This window comes from Ambystoma mexicanum, chromosome 8 (genome assembly GCF_040938575.1).
Source record: "Ambystoma mexicanum isolate Mex_15411 chromosome 8, UKY_AmexF1_1, whole genome shotgun sequence".
In the NCBI taxonomy this organism is placed as follows: Eukaryota; Metazoa; Chordata; class Amphibia; order Caudata; family Ambystomatidae; genus Ambystoma; species Ambystoma mexicanum.
In genome coordinates, this window is record NC_090929.1 from 1,020,814,344 (window position 1) to 1,020,836,554 (window position 22,211).

Sequence of the window (22,211 nt, forward strand, 5' to 3'; positions counted from 1 at the left end):
CAATGATGCAAATCTTCAAGAATGCGGCCCGACCCCCCCCCTTGAAGTCACACGAAGACCATGTCCCAGCTCATCCTTCGGATGACAGAGGAAGGTCAGAGGCGAGAAATCGTCGAGGGTACCGCCTAGAGAACCTTGTCCGATACCTCAGAAAAAGAGCAAGTCGACAAGCCTTTCGGTGCATAAATCGAAGGCAACGCCAGACACAATGGAGTCTGGTTCTAACCCTTTGTCGACACCAGTGTCGAAGGTTTTGTCGACACCATTCTCTACAACGCCTTTGTCTAAAGCACCATTGACTTTATCTAAGCCAGCGTCGGCAACATCAACGCCATTGACACCTCTGTCGAAGACGGTGTCGATTCCTGTTGCAAAACAAATGCTGATGCCTTCATGGCCTCAACCCACGGATAGGTTTATACCCATTTGCCAAGGAAATACTTTTTCAAGTCTCTAACTTCTATTTATGAAGAGGAGCAATCCTCTGAGGAGGATTCTTCCCTGTTTGGGTTGAAATAAGGAACAAAACGCTCCTAAGGAGCTGATTGACCCAGGATGAAAAATGTCTGATCTTGGACTACATCAAATCAGCTAGTGGCATAGACACTTCGCCTGAATTGGAGTTTGACAAACCTGACCCAGCTGATATTATGAATAGGGTTGTGGAGTTAATGGGCTGGAGCAGGAATTCTCCTACTTACGAACAAGATGACATGACCGATATTCTGAGCCAGGGTCCTCAGAAGGATCCAGTACTACCTGTTTATACAGCCCTTGAAAGGAAGGTCATGGCCAACTGGGAAACCCCAGAATCTGGACCTGCGGTAAACGAACATTTTGCCAGAAAATATAGATCTTCATCCTCTTATCCAGACTATTTAACTAAGCACCCTACGCCTGAAAGCTTAGTGGTCTAAGTAGCTACATCCACCAGGCAGTCTGCTTATCCTTTTATTTCCCCAGGTAGGGAAGACAAGATAATTGATGCCTGGTCTTGCAAGATTTTTTTCTTCGAGCAGTATGGCTTTAGTCAACCATTGTTACTTGTACCCTTTCGAGGTTTACCTACACCCTGTGGAACTGTGTAAGCATGGCGGCTCAGCACACTCCGGAAGGCGAGGAACGAGACAGCTCTGGCTATTGTGAATATGGAAAGGAGGCAATGGGGGAATGTCTCCAGTCAGGACTGGACACTGCTGACAGCATCAGCAGGTCCATGGCTTTTAGCACTGTGCTGTAGAACCTGATAGAATGGAGAGGCCTGGATTGTTATCATTATGGCATCATTACTCTGTTATGGAATCATTAGACTCACTGTTAGAGAATCATTACTCTTTGTTACAGAACCATTACCCATTATTACCCATTTAGGAAATATTGCATCATGTTTAGTTGTCCATCATCTGATTAGTACTGATTAGTAGTACATGAAATAGTAACATTATACTATTCACATTACCATGCATTTGAAGAGAAATATGCCCCGTTATATGAAGGGTTTGCTTAGTTATGTTATTGCCATATATGTTGAAAGAGATGCTTTTAGAATTGTTTTATGCCATTTATGTAGCGCTTAGGCTGAGAGAAACGTGCTAGGTACTATAGAGAATGAATGAGGCCTGGTATATTCGCAGAGCCATGTAGAGCCTGTTATGTATTATGTATGTAGAGAGACCCGTATGCATTGCACTTAGAATATGCTTTGAGCATTATGTAGCGCTTGGATTTGTGAGAGAAAGTGCAAACACTAGAAAGCATGTAGCTGGCTCCTAAAGCCATTTCTGGAAGGAGACACAGAAGCGCCGCGGCACTGCGAAGTTGTTATGGTACACTGTGAAGAAGGAATTCGTAAACAGTTGGTTGATAAGAGGTCGCCTTTGCCTTAGTAGAGACACGGAGAAGGGAGCCTAATCAGCCTTGGGCTGGTGTTCGCGCAGACAGAAAAGGTGGGGGCCAGGCAGCAGAGGAGCTGTTGCCTGATGAGAGGGAGAGGTGCTTTTGCAGGGAGAGCCTTGCACACAGACACAGAAAGAGGGATTTTGTGAAGCTAACAATGGGAGTGAATGAAGAAATAGATGGATAGATGCTGTTTTGCACCACCAGCAGACAGAAGAAGGCCATGAGATAGATATGACGAAATGTCACAATGACAAAGAACGCGACCACAACACGGAGTGATTGCAAGTGAAAGTACATGCAAACAGACTTTCAGGCATTGCCCATATTTAGAAATGCTGACACACAGAGAAACGAAGGAATGCTTAAAGTAACCATAGGGATTTGTATACGTCATTGGACAGTATAATGGAGCGAATGGAGAAGGGGAGTTGGCTAGTTGTTGGAGATGAGGCTTTGGGGTAGTTGCTGGTCTGCTCTATGGGTTGTTGTTGGAGATGCAGTTCTGAGATTGAGGGAGCTGCTCTTTGATGATGGAAGAGAGATGTTTGGCGGTGGCATAGGAGAGACTTTGGGAGTTCGGAAGCTTGGGGAAGCATTCTGACGAGAGGAGAGACTTGGCAAATAGAGATGGAGAGGGGAGAGATGCACAACGCTCAAATGGGAAGTATGGTTTATGGCCTAAACCTGATTGATTAGAACAGACACTGGCACAAAGAGCTTTGGGTTTGGGAAAGGGGAAATCGGCCAGGGATCGTCTTAGAGAGAGAAGTATGGTGTGGAATGGAGAGGAATGCTGAATGCTGGCATTTTCCATATGTATATTGCATTAGACATTCTAGATCCAGCTAATCACAGGCTTTCATTAGAAGCCTGTAAGGCTTAAAGTTATCCACAGCATGGTAGATTTGCACCAGAAGCATAAAAGGTGCAAATTCGAGATTTGCATAGTTTTGGTAGTTTTTGCATCATTCATTGTTATGTATGAATAAATGTATTCTATTGTTATAATTGAATCGATTCATGTGTTTTCTTTGTCTTATGTTATTGTGTCCATAGGAGTATGTTGCATAGTATGTTAGGAGTAACACAGTGCACATAGGCCCTGAGATACGAAAGCAGGGGGGGACATAGTGATTCACACCCCCCCTAGGAGATTGTCTAGGGTTGTCTAAGACTGATTGGTTGCCCAGGGGGGCTAGACCGTGATAGGATTTGTTTTACGGTCTCTCAGTGCTACGCAGGTTTGCCTGGCTGAGAAAGTTGGCTTTGCACCGTATGTGCAGGCCAGGCTACTCAGTATGCCCGTTGACGGCTTGAGGTTGTTCGGCAGCAAGGCGGATGAGAGTCTAGAAAAGCTGCAGACCTCGAAGGTGAGCGCTAAGTCACATAGCACCTCCATACGACAACCTCAGTAACACTCCTACTCGGGCTCATCTTCCTGTAGGGGAGGTCCTTTTCATTTCTATTCCTCATTTGGAAGTGGAAGAGGACAGGCTAGTCAAAGAGGACAGAAAAGATTCCCTCGTGGTGGACGAGGAAAGGTTGCTAGATCAGCCCCAGCAGCAGCAACTGTCTCCTCATCCGCTGCTGCGGCTGCCTCTAAGCCACTCGGAGGTCTAGACCCACATGACCCCGGTGGGAGGCAGAATCTCTCAGCATCTGAACGAATGGTGGGGCATTACTTCAGATGCTGGGGCACTGGAAACAGTAGCCCAGGGTTACTGCCTTCCTTTTCAGAAAAGGCCTCAGGATCATCCACCGGGATACAACTCTGTCAAAATTCAGGATCCGCTCCTTGTGCAGGAAATTCTAACCCTGCGAGAGAAAGGTGCAATAGAACCTGTACCTGCAGCAGAGAGGAACAAGGGTTGGTATTCCCCCTGCTTTCTTATTCCCAAGAAGGACGGAGGATTGAGACCCATCTTGGTCTTAAGAAAGTTGAACAAATTCCTCAGGAAAGACAAGTTCAAGATGGTAACCCTTTCTCAGATCCTTCAGGCTCTCCAACTCCAAGACTGGTTGGTATCATTGGACCTTCAGGATGCTTACTTCCATGTGCCAATCCATCTCGAGCACAGAAAGTACCTGAGGTTTGCGGTTGGCAGTTCTCATTTTCAATTTCGAGTTCTGCCATACTCCTAAGTCCCATCTCCTTTCCTCCATACTTAAGGGACATTCCTCCGTCCTTTGGGACGGGACCGGAGCACTTTGTAAAAATCATCACATTTTTCAAAAATGTGTCATTCCTCTCTTTACGCAGGGTACTGCACGCGGCAGTAACCCTGCCCTCCTTAGCTCCGCCCAGCGCATCGCCCATCAGTCCTTTTCTCCGCACGATCGGGACTGGACGCACTTGCATCTCCAGAAGATTTTTTTCCTTCCAGTGTTGTTCTCTCTTGCTTAGCGGTCGTGTAGTAGTCTGTCTATGCCATTTCAGTTAGACTTTCCTACTTGTTCTTCTTGTCAGTGATGCTTCGCTAGGGCAGATCCTCATCCTCTTTGTTTAGAGTGCTTGGGTCCGGACCACCGATGGGCCTCGTGTTTTTTTTATTGCGACTCCCTTTCGGTCACGACGCTTCAACGTCGTTTGGAGCAGTGGGAGGAGATCTTTCAGCATTCTCCACCATTGCATTTTCTTATGTTCCCAGTGTTTTCCCGGTTCCGGGAGGAGCAGCAGAAGTTCCTATTACCGGGGCTTGCCCTGAGGTGCCTGCTAGGCCTAACAACTGTACCCGAGTTTTCTCCGAGGACCTCCGTAAGGGGCCTTTTGACACCGGATTACTATCAGAGGACCCTCCTGTGGGGGCTGTTTGTGAGCCCAGTCCTACTGTGGCGGCGCATAGCAGAGCTTGCTTCGAGGTCTCCTTGGCTGGAGCTTCCCGTAAAAACACTGGGGTTCGCCCTGAGGCCTCTGTTGAGGCTGTTGATACCGAATGAAAGTTCGAGGCCTGTTGTGAAGGGGCTTTAGATACCGGACTCTGGTCAGACCCCTTGTTTGGAGGCTAAGGTGACCAACAGTTCTGAGAGGCCTGTCAAGGTCTTGTCGGTGAGGTGTGTTCCTCATCGCTCCCGTTCAAGCGGTGACACCAGACCTGTTGAGGGGGCACGGAGTGAGGTCTTGGACCGGAATTCCTCCGTTACCGACGGTGCCGAGGTCCTTCCATTGAAGGCTTTTCTGGCTGATAGCATAAACATTCTAGGCCACGCAGTACCGGCTCGGCCGAGGTTCCTTGTGTTAAGGCTAAGCTGAAGACCCCTGACCCACCTGTGGAGACCCCTTTTTCACTTCCACATGTGTCGCAGTTCTCTTCAGGTGCTGACAAAATGGCGGACGCTCCCGCCAAGACTTTGGCGGCCATTTTGGATACCTCCCTTACAACTACGCCATCGGCTCTAGGTGTGGGGGAGCAGTTTTCCAGGTGAACTTCGTTTTCCTTGTGCACATTCTTTTCGTCCAGTTTACGACTGGAACACTCGGGTGCCCCTTCCGCACAATGTCTCGCTTCCTCTGGTATCGGCGCCCTCGATTTATGTGAACACCAGTGGGGAAGGGCTCTTGGCAACCCTCTCCCTTGCGTCTCTGGAATTACTCCGCTCATGAGGCCTCCTCCAGTCGCACCTAAACACCGGCGGAGGACGTCTTTTTCGGCAAGTTTCAAAGACTTATGCACTCCGACCCCATGAAGGAGCATTTTCGAGGCCTGTTTATGGAGATATGTCCGCCTGCGCCGACGATTCTGCTCCTGTGGTTCTTACGGTGCCGCCTTTACCAGCTGAACCTCACCTGCCTATACCTCCCTTGCCTCCGTTGTCCCCTGTGGACAAGTCTGCAGTGGTGCCTGATGTCTCTCAGCCTGATCCGGATATGTCGGAGGACCCACAAGGGGATCGGGACAGCAAAGACCAGTCCCACTCTGTCGGAGCCTTTCACGACCAGGTTCTGGACATGTGTCTGTTGGATGTTCCAGTACCCGAGGCACCCGCTCCGCAGGAGGGCGTGCTCTCAGGGGCGTTCACCTGGTCTCCTTCGGAGCATACCGGCTTGTTCTTGCAGACAGATGTTTTGGCCGAGGTCCGTAAAGTTTGGGAAAAACAACACTCTGGACTGTTTGTCCACAAGAAGATTGATACGCGTTATAGGTTATAGACTCCATTCTCCGGAAGAGGTGGCTCTAGCATCTTGTCCGCCCCCCTCCTCTACGGTAGTGGTTGCTGCCACTTTACAATCCAGGCCTGCTGCATCGTCTTCTGCGATGGCTAGACAGGTTCTGGCCAAAGAGGACAAGCTTCTTGACTCCTTGGGAAGGTGGATCTTTGCCAATTCAGCTCTGCAGTTGCGTCAGACGAACGCAGAACTGGTGTTAGTGGGGGCGAATATGAAAATGTGGAAAGGTCTTTCGGAGTTTGAGGAATTTATTCCTGCTGAAAAGTATTTCAAAGCGGGATTGTCGGATGCTAGGGTCTTGGCGCAGGATATGCTGGAGGCCGCAGCGCATCATGTCGATACCTCGGCCCGGGGCCTCATGCTTGGCGTGGACACCTCTCGTCAGGCTTGGCTGCATGCTACTAAGTTCTCTAAGGAGGTACAGGATAAGGTTTTAGACCTGCCCTTTGATGGCAAAGAACTTTTCCACTCCACAACGGATGTCGAATTAAGACTAAGGATAGCACTCAGACCGCTAAATCCTTGTCTGTCCTGGTGAAACCGCCTTTCAGGGCACAGAGAACGTCCTTGCAGCCTCGGCCTTCCTGTGGTTTCAGGGGTTTTCTGGACTGGAAATCCCGCAGGGTTGATAACCCTTCAGCAAATTCCCGCCAACGACAGCAACATAGCCGGTTTTTCTCCCGTTCCTCAGCCTCCTCTTCAGGTTCAGGTGGTGCTGCCACTGAAAAACCAGCTAAATGAAGCTTCTCTGCGCTCGCACGAGACCCCGGTGGGAGGACGCATTGCGTCTCATTGGGAGGTGTGGCAGACCATCACCGAGGACTGGTGGGTCTTGTCAGTCGCTTGGCCGGGATTCTGCGTAACCCTTTCCCCTACCCCACCCATCAATCCTCCCTTTCAGCAATTGGGGTGGTCCTCCCTCAGAGCCGAGATTCAGAAGTTACTGGATCTCAGGGCGGTGGAATCCGTTTCCCTAGGGGAACGAGGGTAGGGCTTCTATTTGCGGCTGTTCACGGTGCCCAAACCCAACCAGGCTGGCCTGCGCACCAGCCTAGACCTTTTCCAGGTCAATCTCTCTCTACCCCAACAGAAATTCAAGATGATCAAGCCCTGTCAAATAAAGTCCTCTTTATAGAAGGGCGATTGGCTCAGCGTGGTGGACCTTCAGGATGCGTATATGCATATCCTGATTTGGAATCCACATCGGAGATGCCTACGGTTTTCTGTGGGGGAGGAGCACTTCCATTTCCGAGTGCTTCCTTTTGGCCTCAGCTCGGCATTGGATGTCTTTACTACGATGCCAGTTATCGCAGCTTATCTTCGGCTTCAGGGTATCCATGTGTATCCATATTTGGATGATTGGCTGCTGCGCAGTCCTTGTCCTCTGAAAGCCTTGAGCAACCTTCAATCTCTCCTCCAGCTCTTGTTACACCTTGGGCTGTCGGTGAACTGGCGGAAATCCTCCATGACTGTCTCTCAGGACCTGATTTTCCTGGGTTTTCATCGGAACACGATCGACTGCAGAGTATACTTGACCAGGACGGAATGGCGAATCTGGTGGCCACGTGTCAGGCCTTTGCGCAGTCAGAGAGAATGTCGGCCTGGTGGTTCCAGAGGCTTCTGGGCCTCATGGACCCGTGTGTTTTGGCTCTTCCTCTTGCTCGGCTCACGATGAGGCGGACGTAGATGGCTCTTCGGAGTTCTTGGCGTCAAGCTGTGGATCCGGACTCTAAAATGATATCGATTCCAGCTTTCATGAGAGCGGACCTTTTTGTGGCAGTCGTCTCTCGAAAATCCATCAGTGGGTGCGACTTTTCAAGACACCGCTCCGCTGGTGACAATCATGACTGACTCTTCGCTTGTGGGGTGGGGACCTTATTCAAGTTTCTGATCTCTGGTCGCCCCAAGACAAGCTCCTCGATATAAATCACCTGGAGCGTCTGCCGATTCTTCCTGGCGCTCAAGGCATTCAGGCTGGTCATTGTCAACCAAGTGGTCCGTGTCCGCACAGAAAATGTGGTGTCCATGTTTTACATCAACAAGCAGGGGGGTACCAGGTCCCCTCCTCTTATGGATCTTGCCATTCAGATTTGGGAATGGGCAGTTCAGCATGGCATCTGGCTGGCGGCTGTGCACTTCCCAGGCCAGCTGAATGTTACTGCAGATGCCCTCAGCTGATGAATGATGGTCAGCTACGAGTGGGAATTAGGTCATCTTACAGATCTTCCAGTGTTGGGGCACTCCAGAAGGAACAGGAATCTTCCTTTGTATTCCTCCAGAAACTGGATAGGAGCCTCCTCTCTGGGAGATGCTCTCGAGATTCCCTGGCACAACATGAGGGCCTATGCTTTACCGCCACTGCCTCTGATTCATCGGACGATTTGCAAGCTGAGGAACAATGGTGAAGTGTTCTCGTCTGCTCATAGCTCTGTGGTGGCCGGCCAGGTTCTGGTTTTCAGAGCTTCAACATCTGACGGTGTGGGCACCGATCAGGCTTCCATTGTTCCCGACCTGCTTCACCAGAGAGATCGGCAGCTGCGGCACCCCTCCCCACAATCGTTCAGCTTGGCGGCATGGTGCCTGAGTTCAGATCTTTAGAACATCTCAACCTGTCTGCTGATAACATACGCATTATTCAGGCAGCCAGGAAGCCCTCGACAAGAACTCATTACAGGAGCAAATGGCTTTGGTTCTGCCAATGGTGCTTAGCCAAACAACTAGATCCCAGGGTGGCTACGATCGACACGGTGCTGTCCTTCGTCTCTCATCTAGCAGAGTCGGGCATTCATGTCATCTCATGCAGGACTTATCTTTCGGCTATTGCCACCTATTTATCCACGGACCAGTACCCTTTTTCACTATCATATCCAGTGGTCAAAAGGTACTTTGCGGGTCTAATGCGTTTTTACCCTCCTGTTCGCAAACCGCATCCGACGTGGGATCTGAATGTGGTCCTTACGGCCTCATGCCATAAGCCATTTGAGCCAATGGCTACGGTAGATCTTGAGTACCTTTCGTGGAAAGTGTCCTTCTTTGTCGCCATGACTTGGGCAAGACGTGTGAGTGAGCTCCAGGCTTTCTGTGGAGCATCCCTTCTTGGTTTTCCACAAGGATAAGGTTGTCCTGAGGACGAATCCTTCTTTTCTGCCAAAAGTGGTTTCTGATTTCCATCTAAATAAATCAATTTCCTTGCCCGTCTTCTTCCCTAACCCTGCTTCGGAAGCCGAGAGGGTTTTGCATTGCCTGGATGTTAGAAGAGCTCTTAAATTCCATCTGGACAGAACATCTGAATTTAAGAGGAGTTCTCAACTATTGGTGACCTTTGGTAAGCCGCAGGGTAAACAGGCCTCTAAGGCAACTATCTCCAGATGGGTTGCTGCCTGTATTATGGAGTCTTGCACTGTTCAGGGCCTCCAGCCCCTAAAGGGATTCATGCACACCTGGTATTGGGCAAAGCAGCTGCAGTTGCTTTTCAAAAGTACGTCCCATGGCAGACCATCGTGAAAGCGGCTACCTGGGCCTCTCCTTTGTCTTTTTGTAGACACTACTGTCTAGACCTGAGCTCCAGGTCTGATGCTCAGTTTAGCCAGGCTGTGCTAAACCTTTTTCAGTAAGGAGTTTCCATCCACCCGTAAATCCTGTGAGGAATGCTTGGGGAATCTCCCATGAGTATGGAGGAAAGGGGACAGGACATAGGAGTACAATAATGTTACTCGCCGTAGTCTAGTCCATAGTCCCCTTTCCTCCATACGCCCGCCCACCATCCTCTCTAATAAGGTTCCTGTTATTGCTTAAAGACGATAGAAAAGCACTGATGGGCGATGCGCTGGGTGGAGCTAAGGAGGGCGGGGTTACGGACGCGTGCGGTACCCCGAGTAAACGGAGGAAGGACACATTTTTGAAAAATGTGATGCTTTTTACAAAGTGCTCCGGTCCCGTCCCACAGGACGGAAGAATGTCCCATAAGTATGGAGGAAAGGGGACTATGGACTAGGAGTAAGGTGGTCACTACGGTGTGTAACCTTATTATTCTGACTCACGTCCGCATCAAGGGTTTTCACCAAACTGATGGTGGTAGTGACAGCAAGTCTCAGGAGAGGGGGTGAGGGGGGATTCATGTCTACCACTACTGGACAATTGGTTAATCAGGGCTTGTTCACCCAAACACGCCCAGCATCATCTGAGGATTACCTGCCACTTCCTACATAGACTGGGCTTCTCCCTCAATTACAAGAAGTCTCATATAATAGCTTTCCAAAGACTGCAATTCATCAGAGCAGTCCTGTATACTTCCTCGGGGAAAGCCTTGCCTCCCGAGGTGAGAGCTCAGCACATTCTGCAGATGGTAACAAAGTTGCATTATGCCCAGTATCTGCTGGCCTTCGATTTTCTGAGGTTGTTTGGCCTCATGGCATCCGGCATTTTTCTGGCGCCAGAGGCCAGATTGAGAATGCGATCCGTTTTACTGGGCCCTCAGGACTCGGTGGTCCCAATTTTCGGAAAATATGTCAGATCTTCTGCAAATTCCGACCAGAGTGGATCAAGATTTTCTATGGTGGGCTTGCAAGGACAATATTCTCAAGGGAGAACATTTTTGGCAACCATGGCCAGAGATGGCAGTAGTGACGGACGCCTCACTCATGGGATGGGGAGCCCACACCAGCGATCTGACAATCAGTGGTTGGTCTCCATCGGAGACCAAACTACACATCAACCTTTTGGAGCTGAGGGCAATCTGACTAGCGCTGAAGGCCTTTCTGCCCTCTGTACGGGGAAAGAATGTCCTGATAATGACAGCCAACACAGTGGACATGTACTACCTCAACAAGAAAGGAGGCGTAGGGTCACTACCACTGTGCAGCTAGGCAATGCAGCTCTGGTTCTGGACAATACAAGAGGGAATCTCCCTATCGACACTTCACCTAGCCGGAGGGAAGAACACGGCGGAGGACACTCTGAGCAGGCAGAGCACAGTCCCCCACGAGTGGGAACTAGCTCGGGAAGTCCTTCAAGAGATCCTCAGGTCAATCAGAAGTGTGATCAGTACTGCTCAAGGGAATTTCCTCCAAGAGGCGCTCTAGGGGACGCGTTCGTAGTGGGCTGGGAATTTCCACTCCTGTATGCGTTTCCTCCAGTCCCTGTGATTCCTTGCCTAATCAGGAGGTTGAGAAAGTTCAGGAAAACCATGATCCTAATTGCCCCAGATTGGGCCAGGCGGACGTGGTACCCCGAACTTCTGGACATGTCCATCTGCCCTCCAATACATATTCCACAAAGAGACGATCTCTCGCAAGAGGAAGGTTGGGTTTCTCCATCCAGAGGTCAAGACACTGCCTTCACGCGTGGTTTCTGAGAGGCTGCGATGTAAGGATTGGGACCTCCCGGACAATGTAATGGAGATTTTGCTTTCTTACAGGCCAGCAACGAAATCCTTGTACCAGTGGTGTTGGAATAAGTTCAGTAACTGGCGCAAGGATATGAATGTGGATCCATTCCTATGTGACACACCTATGGTGCTTTTTTTCATGTTACTTAGCCAATCTGGGGTTTCAGATTGGTACAATAAAAGAATTCCTGGCGGCGCTTTATATCTGTAAGCACTCCTCTAAAGAAGTCTTATTTCAAGATAACATTGATTGTACCATTTTTGAAGGGTCTCACTAACATGTACCCCACCCAGTCCCATTCCATGTACCTGTTTGGGATCTAAATTTAGTATTAAAATTCCTTACATGCATTACTGTTTGAGCCTTTGCATTCTTGCCCTCTAAGGCTTCTCACATTGATAACAGTCCTACTAGTGGCTATCACATCAGCCCGCAGGGTGAGTGAGTTACAGGCTCTCTTGTAAGCCTCCTCACTCCATTTTCCATAAAGATAAAGTAATACTCAGTCAAACCTTCATTCCTACCCAAGGTGGTCTCTGAATTTCATTTGTCTCAAAAAATTACTTTGCCATCTTTCTATCCTCCCCCTCATGCAAGTAAGGAGGAAGAAAGGCTTCACAGGCTGGACCCCAAAAAGGGCTCTCAGCTTTTATATGTCTAGACTTGCAAAGTTTCTACAAAGTGACCAACTTTTTTATTGGATATACCTGTCACAAATTGGGCCTGGCACTAACAAAACAAACCTTATCCAGATGGATAATTTTGGCAATCTGAAAATGTTTGGCAGGTAAAGAACCTCCAGATGGGCTAAGAGCTCATTCCACTAGGGGCGCATGGCAACTTCGACAGCTCTTTAAAGGGGTGTCCCGGTGCAGCGGCCACCTGGTCGTCTATGCATACATTTGTGAAACATTGTTTAGATTCAACCTCATCCCAACGAGGTCTTTTTGCTAAGGCCGTTCATACGGTCCATGATTGGGTTAATTGGTACTCCCTACCGGAGTAATTCACGTAAATTGTACGGCTGGGTGGGTTGATGAGGAATACGTGGGGGAATATCCAGTCAAAAGAACGTTACCAGTTGGTAAGTAACTTGTTCTTCCTCATATGTGTCAATCCCGTGGCCTGGCCGAATAGTGAGTGACTTTGTGTGTTTTTGAATCTTCGGGTCGTCGTGTTCATGGGGGCGAGGAGGGGCCTTCCAGGGACCCTCTCTTCAACTGCCTGAGTACAAAGTGTTATTATTTATATGTATGTAATTATTTTTATATATGTATTTTTACTGAACCTTTGTTTTCTATAAAGAAAGTGTGATCACGTAACAGTGTGTGGACATTCCTTTGTGAGGGCTTGGGCAGGCTACATCACCTCCTGAGTGATTAAGCCTTGGTTGCTCGTCCAAACTACCATGATGAGAATATTGGCTGCGGTGGTATGTGCCTCTGTCCTGTCCAAATGGAGGACAGAAGTACAGGTACCCTCTTCCAATCTTTGCAGTCGCCATCCAACGACTATTCGAACATCTCATCCGGCCCAAGAACTTAACCACATTTCACCATCTACATTCAAGAACCATCCCAATGAGCAGTTACAAGAGCATCCAAGAGCCATCCATTATGTTCCAGGAACACCCCTTTTTAAAGGCTTGCTTTTAATTGAAGTAAAACTACTTGTAACACTTTGGACCAACCACTAGATGACAGACTATACAAAGACTGTTACTCAAAACCCGATCCAAGCTTCAGAAATGGATTTCTGGTAAAACATTTCTTTTTCATTATCAGTATCCTCCTGCCATTCCAGGTTCAGAAGATACACTTGCAGTTCATCCAAACCTAACTTCTCAATTCTAACACTCTGCGGACCTTTAATCCTTTACTGCAGGGGTCTTCAACCTTTGCCTCTCCTGATGTTTTGGACTACAACTCCCATCATCCCTAACCAGCATAGTGAACAGCCAGATATGAGAATTGCAGTCAAACATCTGGAGAGATTAAGGTTGCTGCCCCTGCTTTACTGGCCTCAGGGTTGATGTCTGGAAAGTGCAGTACATGATTTTCCCTGCAACCAACTTTTTTTCTCTTTGAAGGATTACATGTGTTTCTTCCATATACAGCAAAACCGCTAGTACATTCCTAGCATCCCTGGCGTCCAAAGGTCTCGCGCGCTACCCCCCACCCCTACGAGTGTTGGTTGTTTTAAAAATGTTTAGTTCTCTTCTATCTACACAACTAATTGGGCGTACATTGCTGAAAGATTGTACATTTCCATTGGATCAAGACACATCTTTCCTGCTTGTTGTTCAGTCTCTCAAAACTCTCCTTGCACCCTCATCTGCTGCTTTATTTAACCTGTTTTCATTTTGAGACCATTTCTCTAGAGGCGACAGCCTCCAATTTTCCATCAATTGTTTGCAGGAATTTTGCTGATGTTTTTCAATTGCCATTCAAAAATTTTTTCCCCTTGCCATAGCCCCCAAACCCTAGTGAAGAACAGTGTTCCTCCCTATTGATGAATTGTTAGGCTCAAGAAAGCCACTTGTTTCCCTTGAAACTATGTTTAGACATTGCAGAATTCAAAGGGTAGGCTTCTGTTACTAACAGGTGTCCAAAAACAATAATGGAAAGTTTGGTCATTATGGATGCAACAGTTGTGCACCTTTACTTACTGCTTTATATGCTTGTAAGCGGGGTCCATGGTGCACATGTCTAATCACTAACTCTGCCCCTTCAGAGAGGGCTCCCTTTCACTTGTGAATTGTGTGCCTTGATGCTTTTTGTCTGCTATATTTTTAGTCCGAATAGCGCAATGTTGCCTATCTTCTCTTATCCCCTCATGCAAAGCCGCTCAATAGTTCCTTCCCAGACAAAATATGTTCTGCTGCTCTGATTTTTGCTGTGGCTCCTTCAGCGAGTCACATTGGGCCTGGACCCCATCTAACTGCAAACCCACCTTTGATAAATCTTCAGAGCTTCTTTCATACTGTATAAACCATGGCCATTTTCAGGACCATGCTGCCATTTGTGCGGGAGGCGGAGATTTAAACTAGCGTAGGTTGCCATGGAACCACTGCTTGTTCACTGGCTCAGTGATCGCTGCCAGCTCAGGGATACATCAAGACTGTATCCTCATTGTAATATAGATTGTCTTCCCCCTCTCCCTGCCAATCTGTGAGGGTTCTCAGACATGGATCTGAGAGCGGGAACATGCACCGATGTAGAGCACTTTGTTAGTGCATTTGAGCTTTGCAGAAGATGACTTAGTTTGATGCAGAGATGACGTGTTCAGGTAAATAACTGTATTGTGCAAATAATTGCAGCTAGTGCATGCTTTGCATCAGTTGCAGTTTTTATTGGTGCACTTAACTCAAATGGAAAGGCCATTTAAGATTTATTACGGGGTAACAAAAAAGCTGTTGGCACTGAAATCTGTTGCACATCATGCTCTGTTGTGTTGCATCTTAATTTACAGCAAAATGTGTTGTGCTTTGTGTTTCAGGAGATGTTGGGGAGCAGGCGATCAGACAGATCCTGGATGAAGCTGGCAAAGTCGGAGAGCTGTGTGCAGGGCGGGAACGACGGGATATTCTGGGAACTTGTAAAACTCTTGGACAGATGACCGATCAGGTGGCAGACCTTCGTGCTAGGTGAGGGAATGCAGTAAGGCATAGTTTAGTGTGGTAAACCCAGTTGGATTAGCATTAAAGGTTGACTTTGTGTTGCAAACAACTGCAAGTCAGATCAAGGTGAAAAAAGGAGCAATACATGTTAGGATCTCAGCTAGGTATTGACCATAATAATAGTCATGCATGCTGTTCAATTATAAGAAATCAGGTGAGTGATTCTTGTTTGGAATGATATACTGGAAGTTAGAGTCCTTCTCCTTCGGGGGTGGATGAATTATTGGCTTCTATTTACATATCTGGAATGACACCGACGCAGGCTTTCTCACCTGAAATACTGAGTGGTTAGGAAGCTTGGTAATCCAATCTGTTACCAAAGGGGACTGCAAAATATACAGTGCAAGCCAACAATTTGAATGTTTTCCCCCTCTTTGTTTTACACGCCAATTTGGTTCTCTTCTCATTGTTTTTCTTTTTGTCCTTTTCAGTATTTCTTTTTTTATTTGCACTGTTCAACTCCTGTCCTCTTTTACCTTTCCCTTCTATTTTCCTATCCAGGGGACAAGGTGCTTCTCCGATGGCCATGCAAAAAGCTCAACAGATTGCACAGGGGCTAGAAATGCTTACGGCAAAAGTACAGAATGCAGCTGGTAAACTCGAGGCCATGACCAATTCAAAGCAGGCTATCGCCAAGAAAATTGATGCTGCACAGGTACAAACATTTTGGGTTCATTCTTTTTGATCATATAGAAATCTCCCTATAAATGGCCTGTGAATCACTGTACCTTCAGGTATCAGCAACTTCCTTCAGCCACTTGCTGTTCTCTGCACCTCCTTGCTGACCTAAGGCCTAATAATTTTTAGCCACGTCTTTAACCAGGTGAACTAGTTTCGATGATGCAGGATGTTGAAACGTGGCTCGTCTTCAGGGCGTTTTCACACAAAGCACAAATACCAAACAACATCTCAGACTTGAAATAAAAACCATAATTATGGGGATTGAATAGATTAATTATAACCTTGACCATTACAGATCAAGTGTTAATAGAGTAGAAATGAAAATTGCATGCCTACATTGCAAACAGTTAGGATTAAAATGCCCAACTGTTTGCTCACCATTTCATCAAGACACCACTCCAGTGCTACACACCAACCCTGTGCTGATGTCAGTCCATTAATCTAAAGTGGCAAATTAGGGTGCATAGTATAAGAAAAAGGTCAATCCCAGCCTATGCAATGGGCTTGTAGGTTCAGTGGAGACTAATAACACCTGAAAATGGAGCAATACCACGTTAATAACTCTTACTCTCATAAATGTACAAAACAATCAATGCATAGACTTACCAGGATTTCAAACAGTCTAGATGAGTTGCATATCTCCACCATGTGTAATGCTGGCATTTATTTTGCATCTCGTGGTTCATTTTGTAAACCCTCTTGTAACGTCTAGGGACCAACGTCTCCCTAGTCACATCTACACCTTATGGGATTCTTGTGAAATTTAATGAGTCCATTGCCAGGACACCATTGTTTTACTAATACAGCGGCCATCTTAAAATACACTATACGGCATGAACCTATAATATTGGGGTTCCAAATGTTTGCTCATAGTTGTAAATCATAAATTAAACATTAAACACAATGGCACTCTCCATGTCATTTAAACCATTGAGGCTGGATTGTAAACAGTACATCCATAGATGGTCTCTTCTGGCTAGTTTGTCAATTGCTCCACCTCGAGTTGCTGGTTATCTTTTGTAACGCATGCAATTTTATATCCACTGCAGTTTGTTGAAAGTCCAAATAAATTTGATCTTAAGGTGCAGCTGCATTCCTGTGAATTTGCAATTAGTGCCTTGATTCTAGAATTCAATGGTGTTTTTTTTTTTTGCAAGTGTACACCTTACAAGCGCAACAAATTACAGAGGTTGATCTACAATTTAATAGTTAATTGTTTGCTCCTGTGTTCAAAAACTGTAGCTCTAGTAGTGAATTTACAGACAACAAATTCGTCACATAGCCAATGTCCACAAACCAGAGGTAGATTCCAGACCAATCCAATTATTTTCTTTCCCTTTCTCTGATCGAAATACCTGTATCAAAGATTAATGTAAATTGACACTCTTTCTGACTGCAAATAAAGAACTCAAAAAGCCTGAATGTATAGAACACTTTCAATGCACTGTGAGGAGTCTAGAATTAAACTCAGACACAGGTTTGCCATGTTTTTGGTTAAAGACTTTTTTTGAAAATAAAAGTGGTTAGGAAAAGGCCTCTCTGACCCTGCTCTAAGAGGAATTGCCCTACCTAAACAAAAACAAAGGATCTGTCTGTTTCAGCATGTGAAAAACAAAACGGTCCTGTGTCCGTTTTATTCTGACCCTCAAACTACAAGCTTAGCTCTGAGGTGAAAAAGAGAAATGTCTTTAACCTTGGGTGGTTTAGAAAAGTGTTCATATTGGAAGAATACATGACTTTATAAAATGTTCTTAATGGATAAAGTTCTTGGTGCCAGCGGGTAGTTCCCTCCATTGGATTCTTTGTTACTCCTTGAGATTTTCAGACACAACGGTTCTTTGTGCCTCTCAAGGATAAAGACCCTTGTTCTAGAGGTTGTTTCCATTCCTCTTGATCTTTACTCCTTGTTGTTTTTCACTCTCCTGGCCAAGTCCATCACTTAATTGTTTGACTTCACAATTTGGTTTCTTTCCAGAACAGTTATTTCTTGTTTAACATCCTTTTCAATTGTCTTGTATACTCCCCTGCCAGGACTTCTTTTCATTCAAGCTTTTGCCCCCCTCCCAAAGTTGCTTCCATATAGTATTGGATAATTTAGCCTCCCTATAGATGTTCTTCTCTCTGCTTCTTAAGCCTTTGCACTGTGTACATTTACACATTAGAAAAGGGTGTGTTTGTGGCAAGTTCCCTTTTTTCAATATGTCCAGGTTTTTTCTTTCTCTCAGGTAAGTAACTTTCAATTGTTCGCACTTGGCATGTTCGCTGATATGCCCCAGGGTCCCTGCTGCTTCTGAGGATGCACCAGCTTTTGTAGGCATTGGTATCTTCTCTCGCAGTCAGCCGATGATGAATCACCATCTGCTTCCTTCTCGCGGCCGCCTTTCCTTTGTTCGCCAATCCTCAGTGCTTGCCACTGGACACACCTGTTTTCCTCTTGGCTCCAGTAAGTGAAACGATGCTTTCACACATCCACAAATGCAGAGGAGTCCCTCAGTCTCCTGGCGTTCCCGCAGCATCTCATGGCACAGCAATTATTTTTCCTGTTGGTGAGCCACCTGGCTCCACCATGCTGGTCCAGCTGTTCGGTTAGCTGCTCCTCATAGAGATGTGCAGCTTGCCAGTCGCCATAGGAGCTATCCTTGATTCTCTTTTTGGGCTGCTTACATTTCCCCGGGTGCATGTATGTGCAAGGAAACACTAGCATACTCACTGGACTTGCAGTCTTTTTTGCTCCACATTGCTCAATCACTCTTCATCCCTGTATTTCGAGAATTCTGGGAACCGAAGTACATTGTTGACAATTGACATATGGAATTTGGATAAGCGTTTTAAAAAGATTTTGATGGCAAGTCAGTTCTGATTGACCAGAGGAAATGAAAAGGGAAATTTCATCAGATTGTCAAGGTAGACCAAAGTTGGAAGTTTGGTCCATAGCTTTGGTGAAAGGGTTGTTCCTGCCCTTCATAGGGATAGGAGTAGATACATGGCAACAGGCTATGTGGGTTTCAGACATGTGGAGGTTATTTTCAAGGGAAAATGGGGGATACCATGTCTCCCACGATGGAACCGTGACATCTCCCCAGAGGCTGTCTCCTCCCAGGTAATCATCGCCCGCATAGCGGCCCCCAGGATCAGGTAGCAGCTGCCATTCCCTGGCCACATAGGACTCCACTGGATTCCTCACAGCACCCAACTGATGCTGATTAAGTTTGGGCTGAAGTATGGGGTACCTAAAATTGGTTTCTCTTGTATGATAGGCTGGTCATAAATTATCAACAATGGCCTTGTTCTAAGGAGTGGCTGGTAGAATGTGTGACTTGGTATCCATGTGCTCTTGCTGTTGATTTTCACACTCATGAGGTAACTCTTGGAGGGATTATTCGAAAGGTTTCACAAAGGTGGCATTCAATATAAAGCTATTGGTCATAATACGTCACTGTATGCAGCTAGCATTTTGATGTTGGCGATCTGGTAGCAATGTGTTTGTGTATGTTGGAGTTAACTGGGGAATTTCTGGCATGGACATTAATTGGGAAATGTTGGTGCTCTACCCATACACTGGATCTGAACTGATTGGGTAGCTTGCACATTTTTATAGCCAGGCAAGTGTTAAAGTATCTAGCGATCAAAATAGGTGAAGTTAATGAGGCAGAGATGTATACTCCACTGAGAGGCTCAGTGGGGTTCCTGAGCAGGCTTTCCTTGTCACTTATGGGTGGACGGCCATCTCCAAAATGTTACCGGTGCCTCAGGTTCTGTATATATATCTAGTAACGCCCATGTTTATCCCTGAGGGTTTGTTTAAGAAATAGGAAAGTCTCTTACTGCGTCTGCTGTGGGGTAATTTAAAACCTTAAATAGCCCTTCCTTTAGTGAAAATGGTATCAGAGGTTGATGGAATAGGAGTACCAGATTTCAGATTCTGTAATATCCTCTATTTAGCAGTATGTGGCACCATACTTTTCTTTGCACTGGTTATAATTTCAGAACTGTAAGTTAAAGCTGGAATCACTTTTGTGTTAAATTTAATCATGGGTAGAAATTAATATCTCCTGTACCCCTTAATACCAGTTGAAATGAAACTTTTAGCTGGATGAAGAGGAATGAGCTAGGTGCGCTACCCAGGAATCCTAGATTTTTTTTTAAACTTTTTTTTTTTTACACAACATTCAGATAACCGACCACAAATAACATTCATTCCTGCACGATCATGGCAGGAGTTTCTGACATCCTTCATGTCCTGGTGCATAGTCCTATCTGTCCGTCCGTACTCGGGTCACTTGTTACTTTGCACAATCTGATATCTGCACCTTCAGGGTTATCTGGTATGTTTAGTTTTGTCCTTTCCCTGCTGGTTCAGCTCTGTATTGACTATGGCCTTAAATTTCTCCTTCATTCCCGTCTTCATTTTCTGGCTCACTGGAGATGTCCATGTTTTTTCTGTCCCTGGGTTTGGAGAGTTCTTGTATCGATGTGTTCCATGCTAGAATCTTCTCGCTTTTCTTGTTTGCAATGCTATGGTCCATACTGCTGTTTCAGCTAGTGTCCATCGCTTCGTCTGCCCATCATGCTTCTATGGTCGGGCCTGTATTGGATTTCCACGCCATCACTATTCGACGTTTCGCCAGAATACTCATCATGTCTCTTTAATTTTGGCTATGTGTTCTTGGCTTGTCACCTCTCTGGAACAGTCCCAATAGGTCGGATTCTGGCGACCACGCCTGCATGTGGATTCCGCCCACCGCTGCTCTTGCCTTGATGTCATCCCAAAATGTCATTACAGGGCAGGTCCAGAACATGCGCAGCATGTCTGCGTTTTCCGTTGCGCATAGAGGGCAACTTTGGGTTAATCTACTCCCTATCCTGGATATTTTACTAGGAGTGAGGTATGCTCTTTGGGTGGCATAGAGCTGTCTGCCTGAACCTTGCATTGCTGGAGACCTTCTTTATGTATTTTAAGGCCCTTGCCCATTCCTGGTCGCTGAAGGTTTTTTGGAGTTCCTCCTCACACTTTCCACGTGCCTGCAGTTAGTGTGTTAGGCTTTTCAGAAGCTGTTCGTAGAGCCTGGACACTGTGTCCTCCTCCTGCCACGTCATACCATGTAACTAGTGCCTCCTCTGTTCCGTTGTCTTTGGATAAATCTAGCCATCTCTGCTTTATCGTTTTTACTATGCTGTTAAACAGTATAAATTGGCCTTTGTGTACTTCGTATTCTTCTTTCAGAACCCCTTCATTATATTCTGCTCTCAGAAAGACTGCCAGCGCTTCCAAAGACAGTATGTACAGCATCAGCGACAATGGTCAGCCTTGCTTTGTTCCCCTAGGTATTCTCCATGCCTCTGAGATGTGCTTGCCCGTTTTTCACTCTTGCCATGGGGTCCCTATATTCCAGTTTGATCCACTGCACGAAGCCCTCCCCTATTCCAAAGTGTGCGAGTGCATGTATTAGCCAGTTTCGGTTCAGAGTCAAAGGCTTTGACTGTGTCTAAGTGTCATGATCTCTGCTTCCAAAAGGTCAGGGTTTTCCCAACTTCCTTGGAAGCAGATCCATAACCCAGGTTCCGAGTGCCAACCAGTCCCAATTGGGAACTTTTGGACCCAGTCCTGGCGCCAGTGGCACCAGGCTCATAAATATGCCCAGTCCCAGCGCTGGAAGCGCCAGGCTCATAATGCTTGGGTGGACTTACCTGCAGCAGACCATGCTGCTTACTTGCCTGCCAGTTGAGCCTCTGATCCTCTTCTGTTTGGAACTACTTTTCCTGTTGGGTGGGGCAGGAGCCACTCCCTAGATTCAGAACACGAACTCTTCTGGAAAGCAGGAACTCTTTTCTTACCTAGGCGTGGCTGTGGAAGGAGACACCTAAGCACTACAGGAGGCTATTTAAACCACACCCGATGGATGAATCTTGCTTTGCGTTATTCTGCATCCTCAGCAGCAGAACGCTCATCGTGTCTTCTGCATCTGATCCTGGGCCTAAGGAAAAAGGCTTACCATTCTGAATCCAGTCTTCAGCAACACCTATAAAGACAAGAAAGAACAGGTTAGCATTACGGTCTTCAGTGACAGCTCTTCACTTACCTGGTCCATCGGCTGTCACCAACGCCTCGCGCTGCATTCCGGCATCTGAAAGACAAAAGCTTACCAACTCTTCGCACGCTCCGGAGGCCTTCGGCGCTGCATCCCGCATCTGAAAGACAAAACAAGGTGCATTTAAAGACATTGGGGAACTTTAATACTCACGTGCCATTACTCCTTTCCACATCTAACCCATTGGGTATTCCGGCACCCTGCAGCCGCCCCGAACTTGTACCTGCAAAATAAAAAGACAGTTAGAGCGTATCGTGAAGCAGGCAACAAGCGCTTACTTACGTGCTTCCAGGCGCTTCTATTCATCACAC

The 22,211-nt window shown here is 46.7% G+C and overlaps 1 protein-coding gene across 2 annotated transcripts in view; it reads left to right on the plus strand.

Annotated features, from left to right (window-relative positions):
• VCL (vinculin) overlaps positions 1-22,211 on the plus strand; it is a 751,821-nt gene that overhangs the window by 269,907 nt on the left and 459,703 nt on the right. For both annotated transcript variants that reach the window (XM_069610959.1, XM_069610960.1), the window contains exons 8-9: positions 14,950-15,097; positions 15,632-15,785. In XM_069610959.1, coding sequence (XP_069467060.1) covers positions 14,950-15,097; positions 15,632-15,785 — 302 coding nt within the window. The remainder of the gene's footprint in view (positions 1-14,949; positions 15,098-15,631; positions 15,786-22,211) is intronic.